This window comes from Phacochoerus africanus, chromosome 1 (genome assembly GCF_016906955.1).
Source record: "Phacochoerus africanus isolate WHEZ1 chromosome 1, ROS_Pafr_v1, whole genome shotgun sequence".
NCBI classification, from domain to species: Eukaryota; Metazoa; Chordata; class Mammalia; order Artiodactyla; family Suidae; genus Phacochoerus; species Phacochoerus africanus.
The window spans coordinates 54,321,356-54,346,404 of record NC_062544.1 but is presented as its reverse complement, the minus strand read 5'-3'; the positions used below and the strand labels follow the sequence as shown (position 1 = coordinate 54,346,404).

The following is a 25,049-nucleotide window of genomic DNA, read 5'->3' as shown; positions in this document are numbered from 1 at the left end:
TATTTTACTTAAAACTAAGCATTTTTTCCTTAAATTACAAATATTTAATCCTTGATTCCTTTAACCATTATTTATTGAATACCTTCAATGGGCCATGCATTGTTTTAGACAATCATGATATAGCAATGAATAAAACCAAGGCCCTAATCTAGTTACAGAAAATAGACAATAAACACATAAACATAAAGAGTGACAGTGTTTTGAAGAAAAATAAAGCAGGATAAGGGCACAGAGAGTTTATACTGGGGTGGGGAATACTGTTTTGGACCACATGAGAAAGCAACATTTAAGCATTATTAATGAATTTGCAAGCATGACCATGTTATCATATCTCCTAAAATAAAAGATGTTTTAATGAAATAAAAACCTTTTTAAATTTGTTTTACAAAATACAACATTTATCTTTGTTTACTGAAAAAACCATATCTTTATGCTGTAACTACATTTTTTAAAATACTCTTTAAAAACTTCTCTTTCCATTTATCCTTATTTGCTTATTTTATTAATTTTTTTTCCATAAGTGAAAACCATTACTTGGATATGCCTGCTCCCAAGAAGTTATATTTAATAAATGAGCTATTAATCCCCTGGGCAAAGGACTCTAATATACAATTCTCTAACACAGGTCACAAATTAGCATTATAAAACCAGATTCTTATACCTATTAAATGGCGTTGAAAATCTGGAAGATGAAAACAGTCATTTCTTTTGAAAGTATAAGTAAAATTATCAAAGTACTAAGAGACACCCTTCCTCTAGAGGAATCTAATGCCTTTATTTCTAGGTTCATTTTTTAATACAACTTCATGTCAAATATACTAAATGGAAAAAAAAATCTGTTCTAAATGTCAAAGAGAAGAAAATCTGATTAAACAAAATATAAAAATCAAAATTATACTATATTAATAATAAATACGGGACAGAGATCAAGGCAGGGAAGTCTACAAAGAGAGATTAGAAAAGTCAAAGCATATTTCCATTTAAACATGGCAGATGGAACCTTTGGTCTCCACTTTTTGAAACATCACTAAAATGATAGCATATAAAGACAAAAGAGCAAGAGAAGAGACAGCACTAATCAAGAGGAGTCACTAAGCTAGACAGAAGATGAACAGTGCTGTGTTGGCCAACCACAGGAAGCTGAACCTCCTAAGTCTTTAGGGGTGGAAATCAGTGATAAGCTCAGCTGCACACAGACCCCTGAAAGGGCTTAGATATTGAAGGTGTTGGGCTGAAGGTAGAAATGAGAAGTGAGCTGACAACAGGACAACTGGTTGAAGAAAGACATTTTAAGCTCATACTTACTGAGGAATAAGACCCATGATTTACTCTTTAGTAAGGCTGAACTAGCTCTGTTCTTAAGGACACCAATGTAGGAACAAGGCACAAGAAGGAAATTGTGGGGATTCATTGAAAGTCAACATACTAACCAGTGAGGCTTGCTAGCCTTTCCCCATTTAGCTCGCAGAGGCACTGGCAGCTAAGCCAATAGCCACAAGGAAACCAGAAGGTTTCTTCTACAGCAGCTAAATATTTATACATTTTCCCCTTTTTTGGCTGCACCCAAGGCATGTGGAAATTCCAGGGCCAGGGACTGAATCCCAGTCCCATCTGTGACCTACACCACAGCTGTGGCAGTGCTAATATTCCTTAACCCATTGAGCTGGGCTGGGATTGAACCAGCAATGCCACGAGACAAGCTGGATTATTAACCCACTTCACCACAATGGAAACTCCAAAATATGTGTAATTATTGACATTCGGTGTTCTCCAATCAAATGGGCAGGTCCCTACCTATTCAACTTATGGGAAGACCCACCAATCAATAAGTTCTACCACCATGAGCTTCGCATTTAGTATTTCACTCTCAGATATGGGCCCACAACCCAGAATCACCAGACATCTGAGCAAGAGCCATGTACAAAAGACAAAGACCAATAAAATGAACAGAAGAACAGGGAGCAGGGAGCACAGAAGGCACAGAGGCAATGCAGGGAACAGAAGAAAACTTTTTTTTTAAAACTAATTGTCATCTTCATATAGATAAGTTTATTTGCTCAATGGAACAAAAAAAAATAGGCTAATTTGAGAAAGACAATTTCAGAAAACAAGAAAGAGATCTTTGAAATAGAAAAATGACAGCTGGAATTTTAATATGCAAGAGGCAAAATTGAGGGAAATATCCGTAATGTAAAACAAAATGATCAAGACATGAAAAAAGGAAGAGAAATGATAAGAAAGCAAGATATCAATCCAACTTATGCCTGTTCCCATTTCTCTAGGCAGAACATTGGGGCAGAACATTGGGGAGATTGGAGGAGGAAGGGGGACTGAAAAGACAGATAAAACACTTGAAATTGAAATGAACCATGTTAAAAAATGGTAAAATTAAAATTAACTTGGCTAATGATTTTGATGAAAGTAAACAGATGTGCTATATAGAACAAATGAATGAATGATATAAGAACTCTAAATTGGGAGGGAAAAAAACTGGCTTCTCCATGCTCGACCTGCTCTTCCGGAAAGAGGTTTTTGCATACTACATACCCCGAGTTGAGAAAAAGTATGGATGGGGGGCAGTGTGCAGTTTTGGTATCTGTAACTTAAGATACTGTTAAAACTGCCTTCTAAAGTTCCTTCCAATTCTGAATTCAAGTCTAATTTCTACCTCCTTCACAGAGCCTGTTCTGACTATTCCAGGTACACCAGATTTCTGAAACCAAAAAATGAATGCAATTTAAATGTGGCTAGGGTTGACTAGCAAGGCCTCAATCTTTAAGTATTTAATAACATATTTTGTGAGGATTAAATACCTACTTTTAGATATATATTAAAATTATCCTTGTGCCCCAGAAGCTAAGTCTGAAGATCATGAATTTTGGAATCTCAATCCAATTCTGTCATCAATAAATTATGTGACCTTAAGCAAATATATAAACTGTCAGTCTCAGATTCCATATCTGTGTAAGTAGTAAGGAGATAATATTTAAGATCCTTCCTAGCTCTAAACAGTCTCTGATTCTAGGCAAATATATGACTAAAGGAACTGGTTATTAAATAGACCTCTTAACAAAATTGCTTTCTGGTATTTTTTGATGCTAGTAAGGGATAAGGGAAGTTACAAAATATATATAGGATTAAATCAGAACTGCTTACCCTTCCATTTTTACAGATATAATCAAATAGCTCGCCTCCTGAAACATATTCCATCACCATGAAAATATCAGATGGTGTACTGATGACCTGGTACCTGGTGAGAGAAAACATTGTCTACCAGTATTAAACACATATATTCATTCATTCAATAAATATTTACTGAGTGCCTACAATACACCAGGCATTGCGCCGGGAGCTGGGAAAACTGCAGGGAACAAAATAAATTCTCTACTCTCATGGAGTTCGTGTTCCAGGAGCCAGGAAACAGACACTAAGTAAAAAGGCAATATCTCAGGTGGTGAAACATGCTATGAAGAGGAGAAAAGCAAACTAAAGGGAATCATTCAGACAGGGTGTTCAAGGAAGGCCTCTCTGATGAAGTAACACTTAAGCAGAGCCTTGGAAGTGAGGGAACTAACTCTGCCATTATCTAGGAAGATGGTAAACCCGGCAGAGGAAACAGCAAGTGCAAAGGCCCCCAGGTGGAAACCTGCCTGGCAGGTTTGAGCAATTGTAGGAAGGCTGGAACAGAGTGAGCAAGAAGAGAGAAACAGGATGTGGCCTCCGAGAGGTAACAGAAAACCTTACAAAGACCTTACAGCCATGATGAGGCTCTGGCTTTTACTCCATGGGAGAAAGAAAGCTACTGAAGGTTTTAAGCAAAGTTGTCCTGTGATCTGGATGATTAAAAGAGTAACTTTAGTTTACAGCAGCAGTGTGAAGAACTGACTGGGGGCAGTAAGGTGGTAGTAGGTGGCTACTGCAATGGTCCAAGAGAGAGATAAAGGTGGCTCACACTGGGTTGATGACATGAGAAACTGACAAACACTCAGATACTAGATTTATTTTTGAAGGAAGAGATGGAATGGAGGGTAGGAAGTGAGAGAGATAGGAAAGTTAAGGATAGTTCCTGAGTTTCTGCCCTGAGGATATTAACTGAGATGGTGGAATAAAGAGTTCAGTTTTGGGCATGTACCTTGTGCATACCCCAATGGAGGTGTAAAACAGGCTGTGGACATATGAGTCGGGAATTAAGGAACAAGTTTCAAAAAAGGAGATGTATATTTAACAGTCGCCAGCATAAGGATGGTACACATGGCACCTCAACAAATGAGAAGAGGTGAGCATGAAACAAATTCTGAGTCAGCCAGTTCAATACAAAAGCCTAAATGGTTTTCATTCACAGCCTACATAATAAAGCTGAACAGTATACAGTTACCTATAGACCCTACAATTGGCAACTATAAAACAATGATAGTATTGCCACCTTTTGAAATGTTGAATCCTGAAATCTATTATTTGTTATTTGCTTTATCAGATATAAGCAGTGGGGGGAGCCCTTTCTACTGCAATGTCTCTAGTGAGGCTGACATGTGGAAATTTGGAGGTCAAGAGTTTTTACTAGCAAATCATTCTTGGCGCTATAGCAATAGGGGTGCTGAAGGTGATCTATCAGAGGGGCATCAGTCCAGAGGACAAGAAAGAATAAGATAGATAACACCCGATAAGCACAAGGGCAAAACATGGACATAGGCTTTAGCGACCGTGAATGGGGTTAGATAAATACATAAATGGGAAGAAGTTTTAAAACCCTCAGGAACAGACTGAAGAAATGTCACTCATCTTTCTCACTTGTCAGATTTAAGCAGGTTAACAAAAATAATGAAAAATAACATGTACATTTAATATAATCAGATCTTACAATTTAATTATATGAGGATGCCTGAAAAGCTTGAGGTTCTGAATTTCTCTGCGGATTTTTCCTACTACATCAAGGCTTCGAATCTTCTGTCGATTGAGTATCTTCACAGCAACTTTATGACCAGTCAATTCATGTTTGCCAACTGTAGGGGAAATAATTTTAATAAATTAGTGCCAGGTTTGATTAATAACATACATAGAACTATTCCAAGAGTAATAATCTTAGCAATCTCTGAAAATACTTGAACAACTCCAAGTTCCTTTCAATTCTGCCTGATTTATCCCTGAATGTTTAAGAGTGAAAGTGGGAAAATAATACTAGTAACAGTGGTCTCTTACAGAAAGAAAAGCTGGAAGGCTAAGGGAGAGAGAAAAAGACTTCCTTTTTTGCTCTCTTTCTGTACTTTGAAATCGTCTTAATTTACTTTTCATGTTTTAATCTATCAAACATGCAAACTGAAGTTTTTTCTGTGGTATGCAATATTAGAGATTTTAACCCAGGTAGACATTGGTGTAACCACCATTACAATCAGATACAGAATAGTTCCATCATTCCAAAAACTCCCTCATATTAAACATACTTCCTCTATCTATAATCACTTGAATCATGAGCACATAGCTTCTATTTTATTAAATAAGAAAAAAAAATTTAAGTGATTATCTTTCAATTTTGAATGCTATAACCAGATAATCAATGGTTATAGTAGAATTTAGGCATTTTTTTTTATAAAGGCAAAGTCACCAAAAATTTAGCTTCTATCACCCTTTCTCAAGAATCTAGGGGAGAGGCAGTTCCCTGGTGAGCTAGTGGTCTATGGGCTAGTGGTCCATGGGCTAGTCCATGCTTTTGCTGCTGTGACCCGGGTTCAATTCCTGGTCTGGGAACTGAGATCGCAAACCACACAGCTGCACACTACAGCCAAACAAACAAGTAAAACAAACAAAAACAAAAGAACCTAGTGGAGAATATATATTCCATCAAAATCAGGAAGGAAATCAAGATGACAGTCAGTAAAGATGGGATCAAATAAATATAGAGGAAAAAGAATTCCCAGTACGGTAATGAAGAAAATCCTAGGTAATAACTATGTAGAAGGCTAGAAGGCAACAAATCCAGACAAATATTATTATTGAGGACCAGGATGGTTATTTCCCAGGAGGTGGGTAGGGGGTGGATGGGTGTGGAATAGATAAAAATTAAATGTTCTACAAGAAAATATATTCATAGGGGAGTTCCCGTCATGGCTCAGCAGAAACGAATCTGACTAGTACTCATGAGGATGCAGGTTTGATCCCTGGCCTCGATCAGTGGGTTCAGGATCCAGCGTTGCCATGAGCTGTGGTGTAGGTCACAAATGCGGCTTGGATCTGGCATTGCTGTGGCTGTGGTGTAGGCAGGCAGCTACAGCTCCAGTTATACCCCTAGCCTGGGAACCTACATATGCTGTGGGTGTGGCCCTAAAAGGACAAAAAGATAGTCATAGTATTGGCTTAGCAGATAGTTTTTATACAGTCACAATTATGAAAACACCAAATACAAATTTTTTTAAAAGTATGACCTAATTACAGTAGAAGAATGAGAGTGTAGAGGAAAAGGTATAAAAGAACTAAAATCCTGGACATGGAGGGTATTATGCTTACTGAAGTACATCGTAAGTCAGACAGTCTCCTCAGCAAGTGGTGTTGGGAAAACTGGATAGCCTCATGTAAATCAATGAAGTTCGAACACTCCCTCACACCATACACAAAAATAAACTCAAAATGGCTAAAAGACTTAAATAAATATAAAACAGAACACCATAAAACTCCCTAGAAAATTACATAGGCAAAATATTCTCTGACATAAATAGTAGCAATATTTTCTTAGATTGGTTTCTCAAGGCAAAAGAAATAAAAGCAAAAATAAACAAATGGGACCTAATCAAATTTAAAAGCTTTTGCACAGCAAAGGAAACCACAAAACAAAAAGATAACCTATGGCCAGGGAGAAGACATTTGCAAATGATGCAACCAACAAGGGGTTAATTTCCAAAGCATATAAACAGCTTTCTCAATATCTAAACAAAAACCCAATCAAAAAATGGGCTGAAGACCTAAATACAATTTTCTCCAAAGAAGACACAGATGGCCAACAGGCACATAAAAAGTGTTCAACATTTCTAATTATTAGAGAAATGCAAATCAAAAGTACAATGAGACATAACCCCATACTGGTCAGAATGGCCACCATCAAACAGTCTACAAATAATAAATGCTGGAGAGGATATGGAGAAAAGGAGACCCTCCTACACTGTTGGTGGGACTGTAAATTGCTGCAGCCACTATGGAAGTTCCTTAGAAAACTAAAAACAGAGTTATCATATGATTTAGCAATTTTACTCCTGGGCATATATCTGAAAGAGACAAAAACTCTAACTAGATATGTGCACCCTAGCGTTTACTGCAACACTACAACAGCCAAGACATGGAAGTAATCTGCATGTCCATCAACAGAGGAATGGATAAAGAAAACTTGGTACATACACATATACAATGGAGTACTGCTCAGCCATAAAAAAGAATGAAATAATGCCATCTGCAGCAACATGGATGAAGCTAGAGATTACATACTAACGGAAGTCGGTCAGAGAGAAAGACAAATATCATATGATATCACAATCTAAAAAAAATAAAAATGAACTTATTTACAAAACAGAAAGGGATTCACAGACACTGAAAACAAATTTATGGTCACCAAAAGAGGAAGGATGGTGAGGGATAAATCAGGAGTATGGGATTGACAAATACACACCACTATATATAAAATAGATAACCTATAATGCAAAAGAATCTGAAAAAAAATATATATATATGAATAAGCTACAAGAATACACTGTGCAGCACAGTATGTGTGTGTGTGTGTGTGTGTGTATAGCCAAACCATTTTGCTGTATATCGGAAAATAACACAGTATTGTAAATCAACTATACTTCAATAAAGTTTTTTTAATTTTTAATAAAACAAACTAGTAAATATAATAAAAAAGAAATAGACTCACAGATATAGAGAACAAACTTGTGGTTACCCATGGAAAGAAAGAGTGGGGAGGGGCAAGATAGAGGTAGGGGAGGTATAAACTACTAAATATAAAACAAATAAGCTACAAGGACATACTTTATTGCACAGGGAATATAGCCAATATTTCATAATAACTTGAAATGAAGTATAATCCATAGAAATCTTTTTTGGCCGCACCCACAGCATGCGGAAATTACCAGGCCAGAGATCAAACCCTCGCCACAGTAGTGACCCGAGCCACTGTTATAACAATGCCAGATCCTTAACCTACTGCACCACAAGAGAACTCTCTAAATAAATTATTTAGAATTTTAGTTTTTCAGGAAAAAAAAAATACTCTTCTAAATAAAACATAATTTGTAAAACCAATGTCAAAGAGCTTTCCTTGGCATGTTCATTAATCACCAACTGAAAATCAATTTCTGTTGTTAAAACCACTCAACTTGCAATATTTTGTTATGGCAGTCCTAGCAGATTAATACATTTTCTTACTATTTCCAAGTTGAAAACTCAATACCGATATTTTAAACTCCTCATGTTCTGAAGTTCCTGTCATGGCTCAGCAGTAACAAACCTGACTGATATCCATGAGGATGTGGGTTCAATCCCTGGCCTCATTCAGTGGGTTAAGGATCCAGTGTTGCTATGAGCTGTGGTGTAGGTCGCAGACATGGCTCTCTGGTTGCTGTGGCTGTGGCAAAGGCCATTGGCTACAGCTCCGATTCAACCCCTAGCCTGGGAACCTCCATATGCCATGGGCGCGGCCCTAAAAAGACAAAAAATTAAAAAAACAAAAAATAGGAGTTCCCGTTGTGGCTCAGTGGTTAACGAATCCAACTAGGAACCATGAGGTTGCGGGTTCAATCCCTGGCCTCACTCAGTGGGTTATGGATCCAGCATTGCCATGAGCTGTGGTGTAGGCTGTAGATGCGGCTCCGATCCCGAGTTGCTGTGGTTGTGGGGTAGGCCAGAAGCTACAGCTCCGATTGGACCCCTAGCCTGGGATCCTCCATATGCAGCCCTAGAAAAGATAAAATAAAACAAAATAAAATAAAACAAAACAAAATAAAATAAAAAAAATATATATATATATACAGATGAAATCAGTGAGGAAGAAAACCTATAATCATAGCTAAAATGAACTGCAGAAATCATGCACATTCTAATTTCTGACATGGCCTTCTCCAATCTCCAGCATCAAACAGATGTGATTAAGAGGAATCAACTTGACTCTTAAACCCAATTCAGGAAGTATCTTCTAAGACCTAAATTTTTTTAAATTTTTTGTTTGTTGCTTTTTAGGGCCACAAGTGCAGCATACGTAAGTTCCCAGGCTAGGGGTCAAATCAGAGCTACAACTGCTGGCGTACACCACAGCCACAGCAACACCGAATCCTTAACCCACTGAGCAAGGTCAGGGATCAAACCCACATCCTCATGGATACTAGCTGGGTTTATTACTGCTGAGACACGACAGGAACTCCTGAGACCTAATTTATTGATAATGAATAAGTAATACTCTCCTCTGTTCCAACTACCTCCCAAATCTCCAAGCACTGGGGCTTAGCAGGAACCTTCTTCCATTAACCACACAACTGAAACAAGACTGGGAAATAGGCACAATATCAGATAATCCTGACAGACTCAGTCTTGGGAAAAATATTAAAGCAGAATCCATTTGGGTCTAAATTCAAACTCATCAGCCAATTTCATCAACTAGTTGATGAAACTCCAATTCATTGACTAGTCTCCTCTCATACTCTGCTTAACTTCTTTTCTTTTTTTCTTTTTCTTTTTTTTTTTTTCCCCAGGGCCGCACCTGCAGCATATGGAGGTTCCCAGCCTAGGGGTCTAATCAGAGCTGTTGCTGCCGGCCCAGGCCAGAGCCAAAGCAACACCAGATCCAAGCTACGTCTGCAACCTACACCACAGTTCACGGCAACGCCGTATCCTTAACCCACTGATCAAGGCCAGGGATTGAAACCACAACCTCATGGTTCCTAGTCAGATTTGTTTCCTCTGCGCCACGATGGAAACTCCTGTTTTCAATCCTAATTAACTTTAAGAAACAATTAGGGCTTATGTGAAACTCTACATGTACATTCTGTCATTAAATAAGGAACTGGAATAGGAAATTCAAAGCATTCTCTTGAATTCATTCATTTGGCATCATGTATTTGGCATCTACTAAAAGCCAGTTAATGCTGCCAGGCAAAGCAAACTGGGTGCCTCTGAAGAGGACCAAAATAACTGTAAAGTAAGAAAAACCAAAACATTTTACAGTGAAAAAGAATAAACAAGCAAACAGAATAGACTTTAATAACGCTTACTTGAGAAATATGTGAATGTTTTAGGAAAAATTATTAACTATTTCTTAATATTAAATAGTTAATTATTAATTATTACTTCTGTAATAAGAAAACAGAAATTATGAAATAAGAGCGAACAAGACAAATTTTAAAACAGAACAACTAAAATCATTTAGAAAGCAGTAAGTCTGTGGCAGAAATGTGACAGAAAATTTTACGGAATACATACCTAAAAGGAAGCAATTAGTAAGAACAGGAGGGACGGTGATAGACAAGACACAGGGAATCAATTAAAATTCAACTCACATGTAATAAGGAGTAGACTATGATTGCACCTATAAATAACAGAAGCCCTCCTCCCCCCAAAATAAAGAAGGCAGAATAAACAATGAAATCAACCACCAACAATTGAGATACAGATCAATTTTTTTTCTAACACTTGAGCATCTCATCAAATTATACATTAACTAGAACTGTAGAGGTATAACCTCTTCACTTTTGAAACAGTGGGAGAAATCAAAAAGTATGATTATGTAAATATTCAAACAAAACTGAGACAGTGGCAGGGAGGAGGAAGGTGTCATGACACCAACTGTATAGAGATCACTCAAATTCTCACACACACACACAGACATTCTAAGCTAAGTCAACAGCCAGGGTACATGGTCAGTTTGTTGTTTTAATGGAAAACTAGTACACAATTCCTTTTTCATGGCTGGGTAAACCAAGAGAACATTTTAGAGCAATAAGAGGGCAATTAATATCCTAGAATAGCATTAAAGGGATATTTCACTTTTTTAAAAATTTGTTGTTCCTCTACTCATAATTTAACTTAAAGGTAGATGAAAATGTGCATAAATATATTAATTATTGTCTTATGTAATTAACCTAAATGACCAATTTCACAGAACAGTTTAACACATTGTCATTCCAGATTCTAAATTCTGTGACAACAGTTTAACACATTGTCATTCCACTTTCATAACAGATTCTCATATGAAAACTATAGGACGGAGGAGTTCCTGTCATGGCGCACTGGTTAACGAATCTGACTAGGAACCATGAGGTTGTGGGTTCGATCCCTGCCCTTGCTCAGTGGGTTAACGATCCGGCGTTGCTGTGAGCTGTGGTGTAGGTTGCAGACGCAGCTCGGATCCAGCGTTGCCGTGGCTCTGGTGTAGGCCGGTGGCTACAGCTCCGATTCGACCCCTAGCCTGGGAACCTCCATATGCTGCGGGAGTGGCCCAAAGAAACAGCAAAAAGACAAAAAAAAAAAAAAAGAAAAGAAAAGAAAACTATAGGAAGGAGTTCTCTTGTGGCACAGCAGGTTAGGGATCCAGTTGTCCTGCAGCAGCAGGGTTTGCTGCTGTGGGAGGGGTTTGATCTCTGACCCAGGGAACTTCCGCATGCTGTGGGCATGGCCAAAAAAAGGAAAGAAAACCACAACTATAGGAAATGTCCTCATAAACATGAAAAGAACAAAAATTGTATATGTAATCTGTTTTCCAGTTATGCAAAAACAGTCATACAAACATGATAATGTGTTAAAAATTAAAATAGGGAGTTCCCTCATGGCATGGTGGTTAACGAATCCAACTAGGAACCATTAGGTTGCGGGTTCAATTCCTGGCCTAGCTCAGTGGATTAAGGATCCGGCATTGCCATGAGCTGTGGCATAGGTCACAGACATGACTCGGATCCTACGTTGCTGTGGCTCTGGCCTAGGCCAGCGGCTACAGCTCCGATTAGACCTCTAGCCTGGGAACCTCCACATGCCACGAGTGCGGCCCTAGAAAAGATGAAAAGACAAAAAATAAAAAATAAATTAATTAATTAAAATAGTTACACTGATCTTTTTTCAAATTTTGCTTAATTTTTAATATTCCCTTCAATTTAAAAAAATTTCAAGAGTTTTTCTGGTGGTCTAGTGGCTAGGACTCAGCACTTCCACAACTGCCACCCAGGATCAATCCCTGGTCTGGGAACTGAGATCCCACAGCAAGACAATGCACCTACCTCACAGCCAAAAAAATAAAATAAAATAAAAAATAAAGTATCTTTTTTTTAAATTCCAAAGCGAAGGAAAAAAAAAAATAGAGGTTAGCAGATCACCTTTTACAGGAGTAGGGCTGAGCACCCAATTCCACTTCCAATGAGAAGGCAACCTGTATAGAAGGCCCAGACTCTGCAGTCACACAGCCTTGGGCTTGATCCTATACGAAGGTATTTATCAAATGTTTGACTCAAACAAGGTAATTTACTTCAACCTTCTATTCAAAAAAGAATTCCACACACCATAAGGATGTCAAGAAGTAGGGTTTGTAGAGAGCTTTCTATAGTGCCTGACACAGTAAGTGCCTGATAAATAGATGGGGGTTATTACTATTTAAGGTTATTTATTTTCCATTGCTCCCAAACCTATCCCTCATTCCTATCTAATCAATCCTAAATATTCTGGCTTAATCCTACATAGTTAATTTTAACTCAGCTCTTTTATTTGTCCCTTTTACCCACTTAGATTCAGTAGCTTGCCTTTATCCAGGCACATAATAAGTACTAAATAAATAGCTGTAATTTCTATGCATCAAGCTTCCATACCCATAAGTTTCAATCCAACAAACCTGCTCCATCCTCCCCCATTCCATAAACACCAGAGATTTCTAGCTTCCAAAGTTCAAACCATTTCCTGACTTTGGTTAATTTTCAACATAATGTTGCTAGACATATATACACATAATACCAAGTCCTCAACACTGATTTCACCCACTACCCAAAACTATGAAAACACTTAGTTGGTCACAGAAGAGCAAAGAGGTAAAAATAGGTTCATTTGACTTAAGTTTAAATCGGTTTTTAAAAAAGATTACTATTTTCTAAAAAATCTAAATCTAGTTAGTTTCTAATACATAATACAATTAAGGTATGCAACTCACCAGTTAATATTTACGACACACCCATTTTGGTTTTTATTGTTGTTGTTGTCGTTGTCGTACATTTTATAGTAAATTCAATAAACCCCTAATACTTACATGCCCTTTAACTGTTATACCTTCTTTCTTTTTGTTTTTGTTTTTTTATTTTCTTCTGTCCTTTTAGGGCTGCACCCACGGCATATGGAGATTCCCAGGCTAGGGATCTAATTGGAGCTATTGCTTCTAGCCTAGGCCAGAGCCACAGCAACACCAGATCTGAGCCACATCTGCAACCTACACCACAGCTCATGGCAATGCCAAATCCTTAACCCACTGAGCGAGGCCAGGGATCAGACCCTAACCTCATGGTTCCTAGTCGGATTCGTTTCCGCTGCGCCACGATGGGAACTCCAACATACTCGTTTTGTACTAAAACATATTGACTCTAACTCTCACCAACTATGGAACACTTTACAAGTAACTAAGGCATAGGAAGATGAAATAACTTGACCAAGGTTACACAGCTAGTGACTGACAAGGTCAAAATATGAACCCAGGTCTTTCTCAAAAACTTGTGCCTTTTACAAAAATGGTAAGTGAAATGTGCTATTTTTAAAAGATAGTCATTGGGAGTTGTCTTGTGGCACAGTGGGTTAAGGATCCAGTGTTGTTACTGGAGCAGCTGGAGTCACTGCTGTGGCACAGGTTCAATCCGTGGCCCATGGAACTTCCGCACACCACAGGAGCAGCTGAAAAAAAAAAATTCCCCAAAAAATCTTACATATATGTTTTCGCAAAGAAAACCATAAACAAAGTGAAGAAAAAACCCACAGAATGGGAGAAAATGTTTGCAAATGAAGTGACTGACAAGGGGTTAAACTCCAAAAGATACAAATACCTCCTGTGGCTCCATATCAAAAAAGCCCAAACTACCCAATCAAAAAATGGGCAGAAGATTTAAATAGACATTTGTCCAAAGAAGACATACAGACGACCAAAAAACACATGAAAATGATGCTCAACATCACTAACTATTAGAGAAATGGAAATCAAAACTGCTACGAGGTACTACCTTACATCAGCCAGAATGGCCATCAACAAAAAGTCTATAAACAATAAACGCTGGAGAGGATGAGTAGAAAGGTAACCCTCTCACACTGTTAGTGAGAATGTAGATCGGTGTACCTAATATGGAAAACAGTATGGGAATTCCTCAAAAAACTAAAAATAGGAATTCCCGTTGTGACGCAGTGGTTGACAAATCCGACTAGGAGCCATAAGGTTGTGGGTTCCATCCCTGGCCTCACTCAGTGGGTCAAGAATCTCGTGTTGCCATGAGCTGTGGTGTAGGCCACAGAGGAGGCTCGGATCTGGCGTTGCTGTGGCTGTGGCATATAGGCTGGTGACTACAGCTCTAATTAGACCCCTAGTCTGGGGAACCTCCATATGCCTTGGGTGCGGCCCTAGGAACGACAAAAAAAAAAAAACAAAAAGCAAAAACTAAAAATAAAATTACCATATGATCCAGCAACCTCACTCCTGGTCATCTACCTGGAGGAAACCATAATTGGAAAAAATACATGCACTCCAGTGTTCAATGCAGCACTATTTACAATAGCTAAGACATGGAAGCAACCTAAATGTCCATCACCAGAGGAATGGATAAAAAAGATGTGGTGCTTATATGCAATGGAATATTACTCAGCTATAAAAAAGAATGAAATAATGACATTTGCAGCAACATGGATGGATCTAGAAACTATCATACTTAGTGAAGTTAGACAGTGAAAGACAAACATCATATGATACCACTTACATATGGAATCTAAAAAAAGGATACAAATGAACTTATTTGCAGAACAGAAACAGTTGCACAGACTTGAAAAACTTATGGTTACCAAAGGAGACAGGTGGTGGGGGGAGGGATAGACTGGGGGCATTTGCACACACATATACATTTGAGGTATATGAATTTATTGGCCAACGGGACCTGCTGCGTAGTACAGAGAACTCTACCCAATATTCTGAGATAATCTATGTGGGGAAACGAATCTGAAAGAGAATAAATATGTATACATGTATAATTGATTCACTTTGTTGTATAGCAGAAACTATCACAACATTGTAAATCAATTATACTTCAATAAAAGGTTAAAAAATGAAAACAATTTAAAAATATTACATAGGAATCCTTAATGTATAGTCTTATACTTTTGAAAAGAATAGACTGAATTCCCCATACTAAAAGGAGTTATTATAAAAATTCATTAATTTAAGAAATAGAGTATCTGCACCTACTATGTGTCAGTCACCGCTACTTTTTCTTGTATAAGAAAACAAATCCAGTCTACTAAAAACTTGCCTCATATCAATTTCAATGTTTTAAGACAAGATACCAAAAAGACATTTTATTCATTCTATTAAACCAATTTAAAAGTTACTTAAAAAGAATATTGAGGAGTTCCCATCATGGCTCAGTGGTTAACGAACTCGACCAGTAACCATGAAGTTGCAGTTCAATCCCTGGCCTCGCTCAGTGGGTTAGGGATCTGGCATTGCCATGAGCTGTGGTGTAGGTCACAGACGCAGCTCAGATCCTGGGTTGCTCTGGCATAGGCTGGCAGCAACAGTTCTGATTGGACCCCTAGCCTGGGAACCTCCATGTGCCACAGGTGCAGCCCTAGAAAAGACAAAAAGACCAAAAAAAAAAAAAAAAAAGAATATTGATCCTTGACCAACACAGGTTTAAACTGTGCAGGTCCAGTTATACTAGGATTTTTTTTCCAGAAATGAACATTCAGCCTCCATAAACCCAGACAAAGAACTGAGATTATGGAGGGCCAACTGTACGATGTCATTTCATATAAGGGATTTGAGCAACCTCGGATTTAGGTATCCTCAGGGGCTCCTGGAACCAATCCTCCACAGACACCAAGGGATGACTGCGTCATAAAGGGGAAATAAAGAGCATAAAACTAAAAGCACATAAAATGGCAATGATAACTGGATGAATAATGTCCCTCTCCTCACCCCCCAAATTCATATTCACCAGAACCTCAGAATATAATCTTACTTGGAAATAGGGTCTTTGCAGATGTAATTAGTTAAGGAACTCAAGAAGAAATCATCCTAGATTAGGGTGGGCTCTATATCTATGACTGGAGAACACAGGCACATATACACACAAAGGCAGCCACGTGAAGATGGCAGAGACTAGAATTTTGCTACCACAAGCCAAGGAACATCAGGAGCCACCAGAAGCTGGAAAAGGAATGAAACACATTCTCCCCCAAAGCCTTCAGAGATGTGACCCTATTAATCCCTTGATTTCATACTTCTGGCCCTCAGGATTCTAAAACAATTTGTTTTTCCTTTTTTTATTTTGTCTTGTTTCATTGGGTTTTTTGGTTTGTTTTTTGTTCTGTTTTTTTTGTTTGTTTGTTTTGGCTGCACCAATAACATGTGTAAATTCCTGGACCAGGGATCACACCTGCACCACAGCAGCAACCTGAGCTGCTGCAGTGACAACACCATATCCTTAACCCGCTGTGCCACAAGGGAACTCTGAATTTCCATTGTTCTAAGTCACCCTGTTTGTGGTACTTCATTACTGTAGCCCTAGGAAACTAATGAGGTTTTTTCCTAAAATATCAGATTCACCATTAAAATTAACAAAAGTAATCTTTTTGGAAAACAGGCTTTCTAAACTGCACTACAAGAACCCTTCAATGGAACACATGATGACTGGAAACCAAGCAAACGCTCGCCTTGTCTGAGCCCTGTCCTCTCACACAATGACATCCATGGAGGTTACTTAGCTGGATAGGACTTCTTGCTCCAGGTTAATATGTTCCAGTTCCCATAGGGTTTTCTGCCTTTTTTTTTTTTTTTTTTTGGTCTCTTTAGGGCATATGGGGGTTCCCAGGCTAGGGGTCAATGCCAGATCCAGGTTGCATCTTCAACCTACACCACAGCTCACGGCAACACCAGATCCTTAACCCACTGAGTGAGGCCAGGGATTGAACTTGAGTACTCATGGATACTAGGCGGGTTTGTTAACCACAGAGCCACAAAGGGAACTCCGGGCTTTCTGCTTTTTGAAGTTGTGTCTCATTCTTCACAGCCTATAGGGAGTCAACCCTTACAGCCTCCTCTCCAATTTTGTAATTTCAAAATTCTAATTTTCTATTGGGATAGAAAAATCATAAAACTAAAATGATTGGAATAGATTTTCTATAGTATGCTCTACAAAGCACTAGGGCTGGAGATTCTCCACAGAGAAAAGATTTCATAATCAAGATGTCTGGAGAAAGATGTATGACACTCATTTCATACATCTCATTTTTGAAACTCATTATTCATATTAACACAGTAATGGCTCTGAAAAGACCTACAGTAAAGAAACCCACTGAACATTTAACAAGGTATTTCCCAGTCTTAACCTGATACAGGTTTTTCCCTCCAAAATTTTAAAACAACGTCCCATTATGACTCTATTTTCACTTTCAGAGTAGGCAGGATCTCCTATTATTTTTCTCCCTTCCCCCCCCTCCCCAGCAAAATCTCACTAATTTAAGGCCACAATACTGGTCCAACTGCCAACATACTTCAATATTAGAACTTCAGTAGTATAATACTTTGAAAATTATCTTCTTATAGCCTAGGAAACACATTTTATTACATTCGAGCCTCATAGTAAACCTACAATGTAGGTAATGTGAGGATCTGAGAGATGATATAATCTGTTGAAGTAAAGCTATTAAGTGATCAAGTTGGGACAGAAATTCTTCTAATACAAATTCTAAGTCTTTGACCTATCCACTCTACCCCACCATCAATGTGCAGTGGGAAGGGAAAAAAGCCTGGATACAACATCAAAACCCAACTGTTTTCTCAAAACTAGGCTAAAGATTCTCCATTGACTAAACTCAGTTGCAGCCAAATTAACTGTTGATTTACAGTCAATTGCAGTAAATGGACTTTGCCTAGAATTTTTCTAAGATATTTCTCCCCTTTTTCAAAGTTCAAAAACTTTACTCTTCAACTGTCACTGTTTTATAGTAATGCCAAGATGCTGCTTTTGAATGAAATGGAAGACAGGTATTTCTGCCAGAGAAGACTTGCATCACTGGAAGCAAAGGCTTCCAGAATTCACAATATCTTCCTCACAACAACGGCAACAAATGAGTCAACTATATTAGCTAAGAACCTATTATTGCTTTCTAAAGGGAACTGTGTCTAACTGTAGAACACTGCAACACATGCTCTTCTAATCAGATACGTAATTCTGAAGTGAAACGAGATCATACTTTGAGAGAATTTTTAAATAACGATAGAGGCCACAAAGATAGAAATATCTCTTAAAGATATTCTAATCACCTAACCATTTCCTTCCCACTCTAAAGTCTCTAAAACAGGAAGGTGCCTTTTCTTAATAAAACATTTTGAGATTCCCAAAAGGCAAACCAAATACCCATGTCTCTCCCAAGTGCAGCTTAAGCAATAAAACATTACAGATGCAACTGAAGCCTAGTATGACTCCACCCAGATTATTTTCATTCTCTCTCCCTTGAGGTTACCACTATCTTGAATGTGGTGTTTGTCTTTCCCATATGTGTGAAACCATAAAGGACACAGTAACAAATTTAATTTTACATATTCTCTTGAATCTGTAATGCCTGTACTACACAATTGGTAAGTACAAAAGGATACACAGTGACATGTCCCCCTGCTACCCAGTTCCCCTCCCCTGAACAAATAATGTAACAGTTTCATGTGTATCTTTAAAGAGATACTCTATACACTCACAAGTAGTTACACTTAGATACTTTAATTTGCCCCTGTTTTTCATGCACCAATAGTAGGTACACTATACATCTTGTTCTACTATCCTATTCTTCTTTAAAATACACTTTGCAGGAGTTTCCATCGTGGCTCAACGGTAATGAACCCAGCTGTATCCGTAAGGATTTGGGTTCCATCTCTGGCCTCGTTCAGTGGGTTACATTCAATGCCATGAGCTGTGGTGTAGACAGGGAGCTACAGCTCTGATTAGATCCCTAGCCTGGGAACCTCCATAAGCCACAGACGTGGCGCTAAAAAGCAAAAAAAAATAAAATATAAAATAAAATGCACCTTGCAAATTGTTCCTTATATCATACAAAGTTTCTTGCTTTTTTGTTCCCTTAATGTCTATATGGTATACCATTACATGGATACATGATAATTTAACTACTGTCCTACTAGAAAGGTTACTTCCAATCTTTTGTATTTATAAATGACATGACAATGAGTAACTCATTATTTCACACGCCTATAGGATCAATTTCCTAGAAGTTGACTTGATGAGTTAACTTTAATAAATACTCTACAGTCATACTCTATAGAGGTGGTACCAATTTATATTCCCAGCAATGCCTGAGTGTTTCTGCATGTTTTTATTTTCTGCTCTTTTTGTTATTTCCCCAATACAATTTTTTTTTCTACTGTACAGCGTGGTGACCCAGTTACACATACATGTATACATTCTTTCTTCTCACATTATGTTTTTAAATTTTACATAAATAACATGATGGTACATATTCTCCTACCTCTGTTTTTGTGGCCTAACTTTACGTACTTGAGATCCACTCATGCTGATATAGATAGCTCTAATTCATACACAGATTTTTTTAAAAGAAGTTTTATTTATTTTTTATTTTATTTATTTATTTATTTATTTTGCTTTTTAGGGCCACACCTGTGGCACATGGAGGTTCCCAGGCTAGGGGTGGAATCGGAGCTATAGCCGCTGACCAACAGCAAAGCCAGATCTGAGCCGAGTCTGTGACCTACACCACAGCTCACGGCAACATTGGATCCTTAACCCGTTGAGCGGGGCGAAGGATCGAACCTGCAACCTCATGGTTCCTAGTCGGATTCGTTTCCACTGCGACACAATGGGAACTCCTAAAGAAGCTTTTAGATAACTTCTGTGATTCATTCAGTCAAAGAGAACAGTCACTTGTTTACCTAAGATTGCAGTTTAACATAGAAATACTCACCAACTTAATAGATTATATGTATAAACAACTCATTTGCCAAAGACTACTCATTCCACTAAAGAGGCATTTTCCTTTGGAAAACTAACAAAAACTGCCATTTTAATTTACTGCAAACATACATGACTGTTCATCATGCCTTTCTAGCTGTTCTACCCAGCAGGAAAGGTGAGTAGACCACACAAGGGAGGAGAGACTAACACCCTGACAACCAGGGGAGGGGAAAGATACCCTGGAAATAATAAGATAATTTAGACATAACCCTAAATTAACCCTAGTTGTCTATTTAAAGTTTTCCCTCAAAATGTTACCACCAAATTACCAAAGGTTTTTTTTTTTTTTTTTACCTTGTAACAAGTACAAAATAATCCCTAGGGATTTACAGTCCTCTCTGCCTGCCACCCTGTCCCTTAAGTTTCCTCTAAGATGGAATATCATATTGGGAACTTTTCTGCATATCAATATCACATCTTCTACTACATTTTCTTCTGTTAAATTCACCAATGTGTATGACTAATTCTAAAAGCTCTATCTCCTCAATCTGTCGCCATTTATGACTAATCATATAATTTATAAGAACTCTTGTCAAATTCTTATCAAAAACTATGTTATCAACATCACCACAAGTAGCTATTTCTGCCTGCTCACCAAGAATCATGTCCCACTTTCTTCCAAAAATACCCACTGCTGTGTACATATTCCACCCTGTCCCCTCATATTATTCAAGTACTTCAGAAGAAGATGCCCCCATACACACATCCAAGAGTAGCCCACATTCCCCCAAGGTTAATGCCAACTCCCTTGTCAGTACGTACTTACAGGAACACAAGCCTAAGTCAATTAACACATGTGTCCCTGGCCACAGGGACTGAATGAACCAATGAGATTCACGAGGGCTACGCTGGGCTTCCTTACTCTGGACAGATAATTACAGAAAGAAATGTTCTTGGCTAGGATGAGTTGGATTTTCTATTATTTGGGACAAAAAGCATCTCATCTGTTTAACAATTTTAAAAATGCACTGGTTGAGGATTTTGACCACCATCAATTAATGTATTTATGAACAAATGTAACCATTTCTATGAAACCTACAATCCTTTGACTAATACTGGACTTTCCATATTTGGAGAGATTGTTGACTTTGACAGTTTGTGGTATTTCAAGAGAGGTACATGTGGAGGAGTGAAGGTTAAGGAAAAGCAGTCATTGGAGAGCTTCATGTCACAGCCACATCATAGATCAAATCCAGAAAATGCAAAAATACCCCCATGTTTTCCTATCTGCCAGACCCGACTCTGCTCAGGTCTATATTAGGAAAATGATGAGCATCCAGATCCAAGGAGAACTCTGAGTAAGGGTGAAGGCATCAAGACTGCCATTACTATTTTGAAGGTGTTAATGAGTATTTCTTACAAATACCTGCAAACTGAAAGCAGTCTATAATTGCTAACAAATAAAGAGACAATATTGCCAAAAATAAATAACTTCCAGGGCACAGAAACATCTTACTGGCCTAATACAGACCCACCCTCACGGCTGTAAATAGTACCCTATTCTGGCATTTGCTTCTTACTTTCTCTTACATTGTTGGCCTTGCTGATTTTCTTAAGAAGGTTTAGGCAGTTGCTTCCCTGTGGGCTCTACAGCAATTTTCCAGTTCTATGACTCAGAAAGGGCAAGAGAAGAAAGGGCTCTCTCCTCTTCCATCCCTAGGTAAAACCAGAAAATGTTTATTTAGCTCTGATAGAGCAAGGCTCAGTTAGTTAATTCACTGTACAGACTTTCACAAACTTTTTTCTCTTTCAAATCAAATATTTACCAAGAGCTTGTATATGTAAGTCATAGGCTATTATTTATCCAAAGCCAATGCATGAATTATTTTTATCAGTTCCATACTTCCGTCCTCTTCTCTACATCTCTAATTTCAAAGTCAAATATTTTGAAAAAAAATATTTATGCCTCACAAAATTTGCCGTTAAACTTTTGTGCCAGAATTGGTGGACTGAAGAGCAAGTTTGTTATTTCCAAAATAGTCCGTCGACACAAGGGTAAGCGACTCCACTTTTCTTAAAATTTTTTTTTCAAATGATGTGTGCTAAACTATTTATTAAAATGGAAATAGCCTGTGATCATAAAAGGAGACGAACAGCATCAATGAATTTACAAACGTTATCTGGAGGCAAAATCTGCACTGCCTACCAGGTTTGGCCAGAGACCGCAAAACTGTTAATTCAGAAACACTGAAGGCGTGGAGTCTGCATTCAGACCATAAGCCATGGATCGCAAACACATATAAGACTGGTTTATACTTATTTACTGCTCCGAAAAAAATTAATGATCCTTTCCGACGACATGGCCTCTTTGATTTTCTTAATTCTGCAAACTACCCTTAAAGCAACCTTACTTGGGCGGGGGGGGGACACAATTCATACTTGAGAATAAGCCAGGGCAGGTAAGCCAAGAGCCTCCTAAAGAGGACGGAAATACGGACAATGCCGAGGATGGCCAGAAAAGAGATGGGCTGGCCCTGAGCCCAGGGAGCACAGCTGGGACGAAGGCTAGGCCGCCTCCCCGGGGTTCCTGGCAAAGACCCCAGGACCCCCACCCACCACCAGGAGCGCAGCGCGCAGCCCGGGATAGCAGGGCCTGGGAAAGTTCGCACCTTCGCACCTCCGCATCCCCGCCCCTTGCACTGACGAGCTTCTCCAGCCGCGGTACCGTCGCCACGGCGACCAGACCCCACCCCACCCCCACCCAGCCTGGGGGCGCCGCGCCGCAGTCCCGCGGCGGCCTCGGGCTCCGCTCCCTCCGAGTCAGGACAGGCGCTGCCGAGCCCGGGAGACGAGGAACGCAAGGGGCGGGGGAGGATGAAGAGGTGCGAAAGGCGGAAGTCGTTCGGATCCCGGGCCGGGGCCGCCTCTTGCCCTGGGGGTCCTCACCCTTCACTTTGCCGAAGGTCCCGACCCCCAGCGTGTCCCCCAGGATGTAGTGGCCGATTTTCACCCGCCCGTCGTGTTTCTGCTTCTCGGCTGTCGCCATCTTTCTCCAGGAACTGAGTCTGCGCATGGCGCCGCGGGAGGGGGCGGAGGGGGCGGGCAGGGCCGCGCCGGGGGCGGGCGGGGAGGGGGTGGGGACGCGGGAGGGGAGCCGCGCCGCCGAGCCGCCGCCCTACGTCGCTTGCTGGGTCCCGTCAGCCAACAGTCGAGCGCAGACGCTCCCCCTGGCGGGGCAGGCAAGGGTCGCTAGGAGGGGCACCGGTACCCCTTTCCTCGCCCTGCGTCCTCGAGGCCTGGGGCGCCATCCCACCTGCGCGCGGGAGGGGGCTTCCTGGCTTTCTGAGGAGGGCAGCAGCTCTTCTGCTCCTTCTGCCTAGGCGGCGTCTCTGCCCGCAGTGGTCTCCCCTAATTATCGCTCTTGGTTTGGGGGGCCCGCTCTTCAAGAACACTGGAGAAGCCTGCTCCGGGCTTGTTACTAGTGGATTAAAACATGGCAGGGGACACCGCCCTGCCACTGCTTTCTAACCTTTAATTTTTCCTGTTCGGATGGAATCTAGAAGCCTCTAGGAGTTGTCAGTGGCATCTTTGATGAAGTTCCCTCTTCTTCCCCCACATCCCCACCCCTGCTGCTTTTTTTTTTACTTTGAGCCAGTAAGTTGCTGTTTGGGCACCTCGACAGCTCAAGTAGCATTGTGGGTCTTTCCTTCTGCTGGATTCTCTCCCGCAGTGTCCTCCCCGCAACAAGCTCTATTGGAAGGAGCGAGTTGGGGATAAGGGTGAATGTGTGCGTGTGTGTCTGGGAAGCAGGGTGTTACCCAACACGTTCTGATGTATAGCAATTAATATTTTAAGATTATCAGTAAAATGTAGACCTTGAACTGAAAACAAAGCTTACAGTTGCATCAACCAAATCAATCGACAAATATTTATTGTACTTCCAGGAGTTCCCGTCGTGGCGCAGTGGTTAACGAATCTGACTAGGAACCATGAGGTCACGGGTTCGGTCCCTGCCCTTGCTCGGTGGGTTAACGATCTGGCGTTGCCGTGAGCTGTGGTGTAGGTTGCAGACGCGGCTCGGATCCCGCGTTGCTGTGGCTCTGGCGTAGGCCGGTGGCTACAACTCCGATTGGACCCCTAGCCTGGGAACCTCCATATGCCGCAGGAGCGGCCCAAGAAATAGCAACAACAACAACAACAAAAATTTATTGTACTTCCAGTGAGTAAGAGTTTATACAATGGGGTCATGGCACATCACAGGGGAAGTAGAGAAAGTATGTGTATTTGTAATAGAGTTTTTAAGTGAGTGTAAATAATTGTAAATTATTACTCTAACATGGGCGAAGTCAAGTGTCAACCAAAACAAAAACCAGTTTATGTGATCTCAGTTCTGCCGGGTCATAGCATTTGGGCCAGTGTCAATGGACAAAGAGTTGGACTCTTCATGAAAAAATATAAAAAAGGAAAAGATGTTCTTTTTCCATCCCAATGAAAGTTACTCAGCTCTTCTGATTTTTACATACTTCATAAAATCAAAATAACATGCGTTAAGCAGAGACAGCTTTGTTCCAAGCAAGGTACTGCAGGGGAAACAAAAGCTTTTGAGCTTAGAATTATATCAAATAATCAGAGAACAGTTACAACCAGCTTTGGATAATCAGTTCCTACTGTATTACAGACTATGCATATTTTTGAAGAGCCAAAAAGTTAAGAAATCTTTTTTGCAATCTTGCTATACACTTTAGTTATTCCAACATAAGCTTTTTTTTTAAAGATATTTGCTACACACCCATAAACAAACATATTTATAACAAAATAAGGAAAAAATATGCATGAAAATTAGTCTTTGTTTCTATAACTGGTCACATGATCAGAGCTGGT

At 39.6% G+C, this 25,049-nt stretch overlaps 1 protein-coding gene across 4 annotated transcripts in view; it reads right to left on the bottom strand.

The window, feature by feature from the left end:
• PRKAA1 (protein kinase AMP-activated catalytic subunit alpha 1) overlaps nucleotides 1–23,424 on the bottom strand; it is a 36,116-nt gene extending 12,692 nt beyond the window's left edge. Inside the window, exons 1-4 of one of the 4 annotated variants that reach the window (XM_047766548.1) lie at nucleotides 23,115–23,232; nucleotides 21,749–21,884; nucleotides 4,859–5,000; nucleotides 3,157–3,250 (exon numbers count right to left, since the gene is read on the bottom strand). In XM_047766548.1, the coding sequence (XP_047622504.1) occupies nucleotides 3,157–3,216 (60 nt within the window). In that variant the 5' untranslated portion in view covers nucleotides 3,217–3,250; nucleotides 4,859–5,000; nucleotides 21,749–21,884; nucleotides 23,115–23,232. Of the gene's footprint in view, nucleotides 1–3,156; nucleotides 3,251–4,858; nucleotides 5,001–21,748; nucleotides 21,885–23,114 lie in introns of all 4 variants that reach the window. The other 3 variants (XM_047766538.1, XM_047766528.1, XM_047766557.1) reach the window with 3 other exon arrangements.
• Between the last annotated feature and the right edge of the window lie 1,625 nt (nucleotides 23,425–25,049).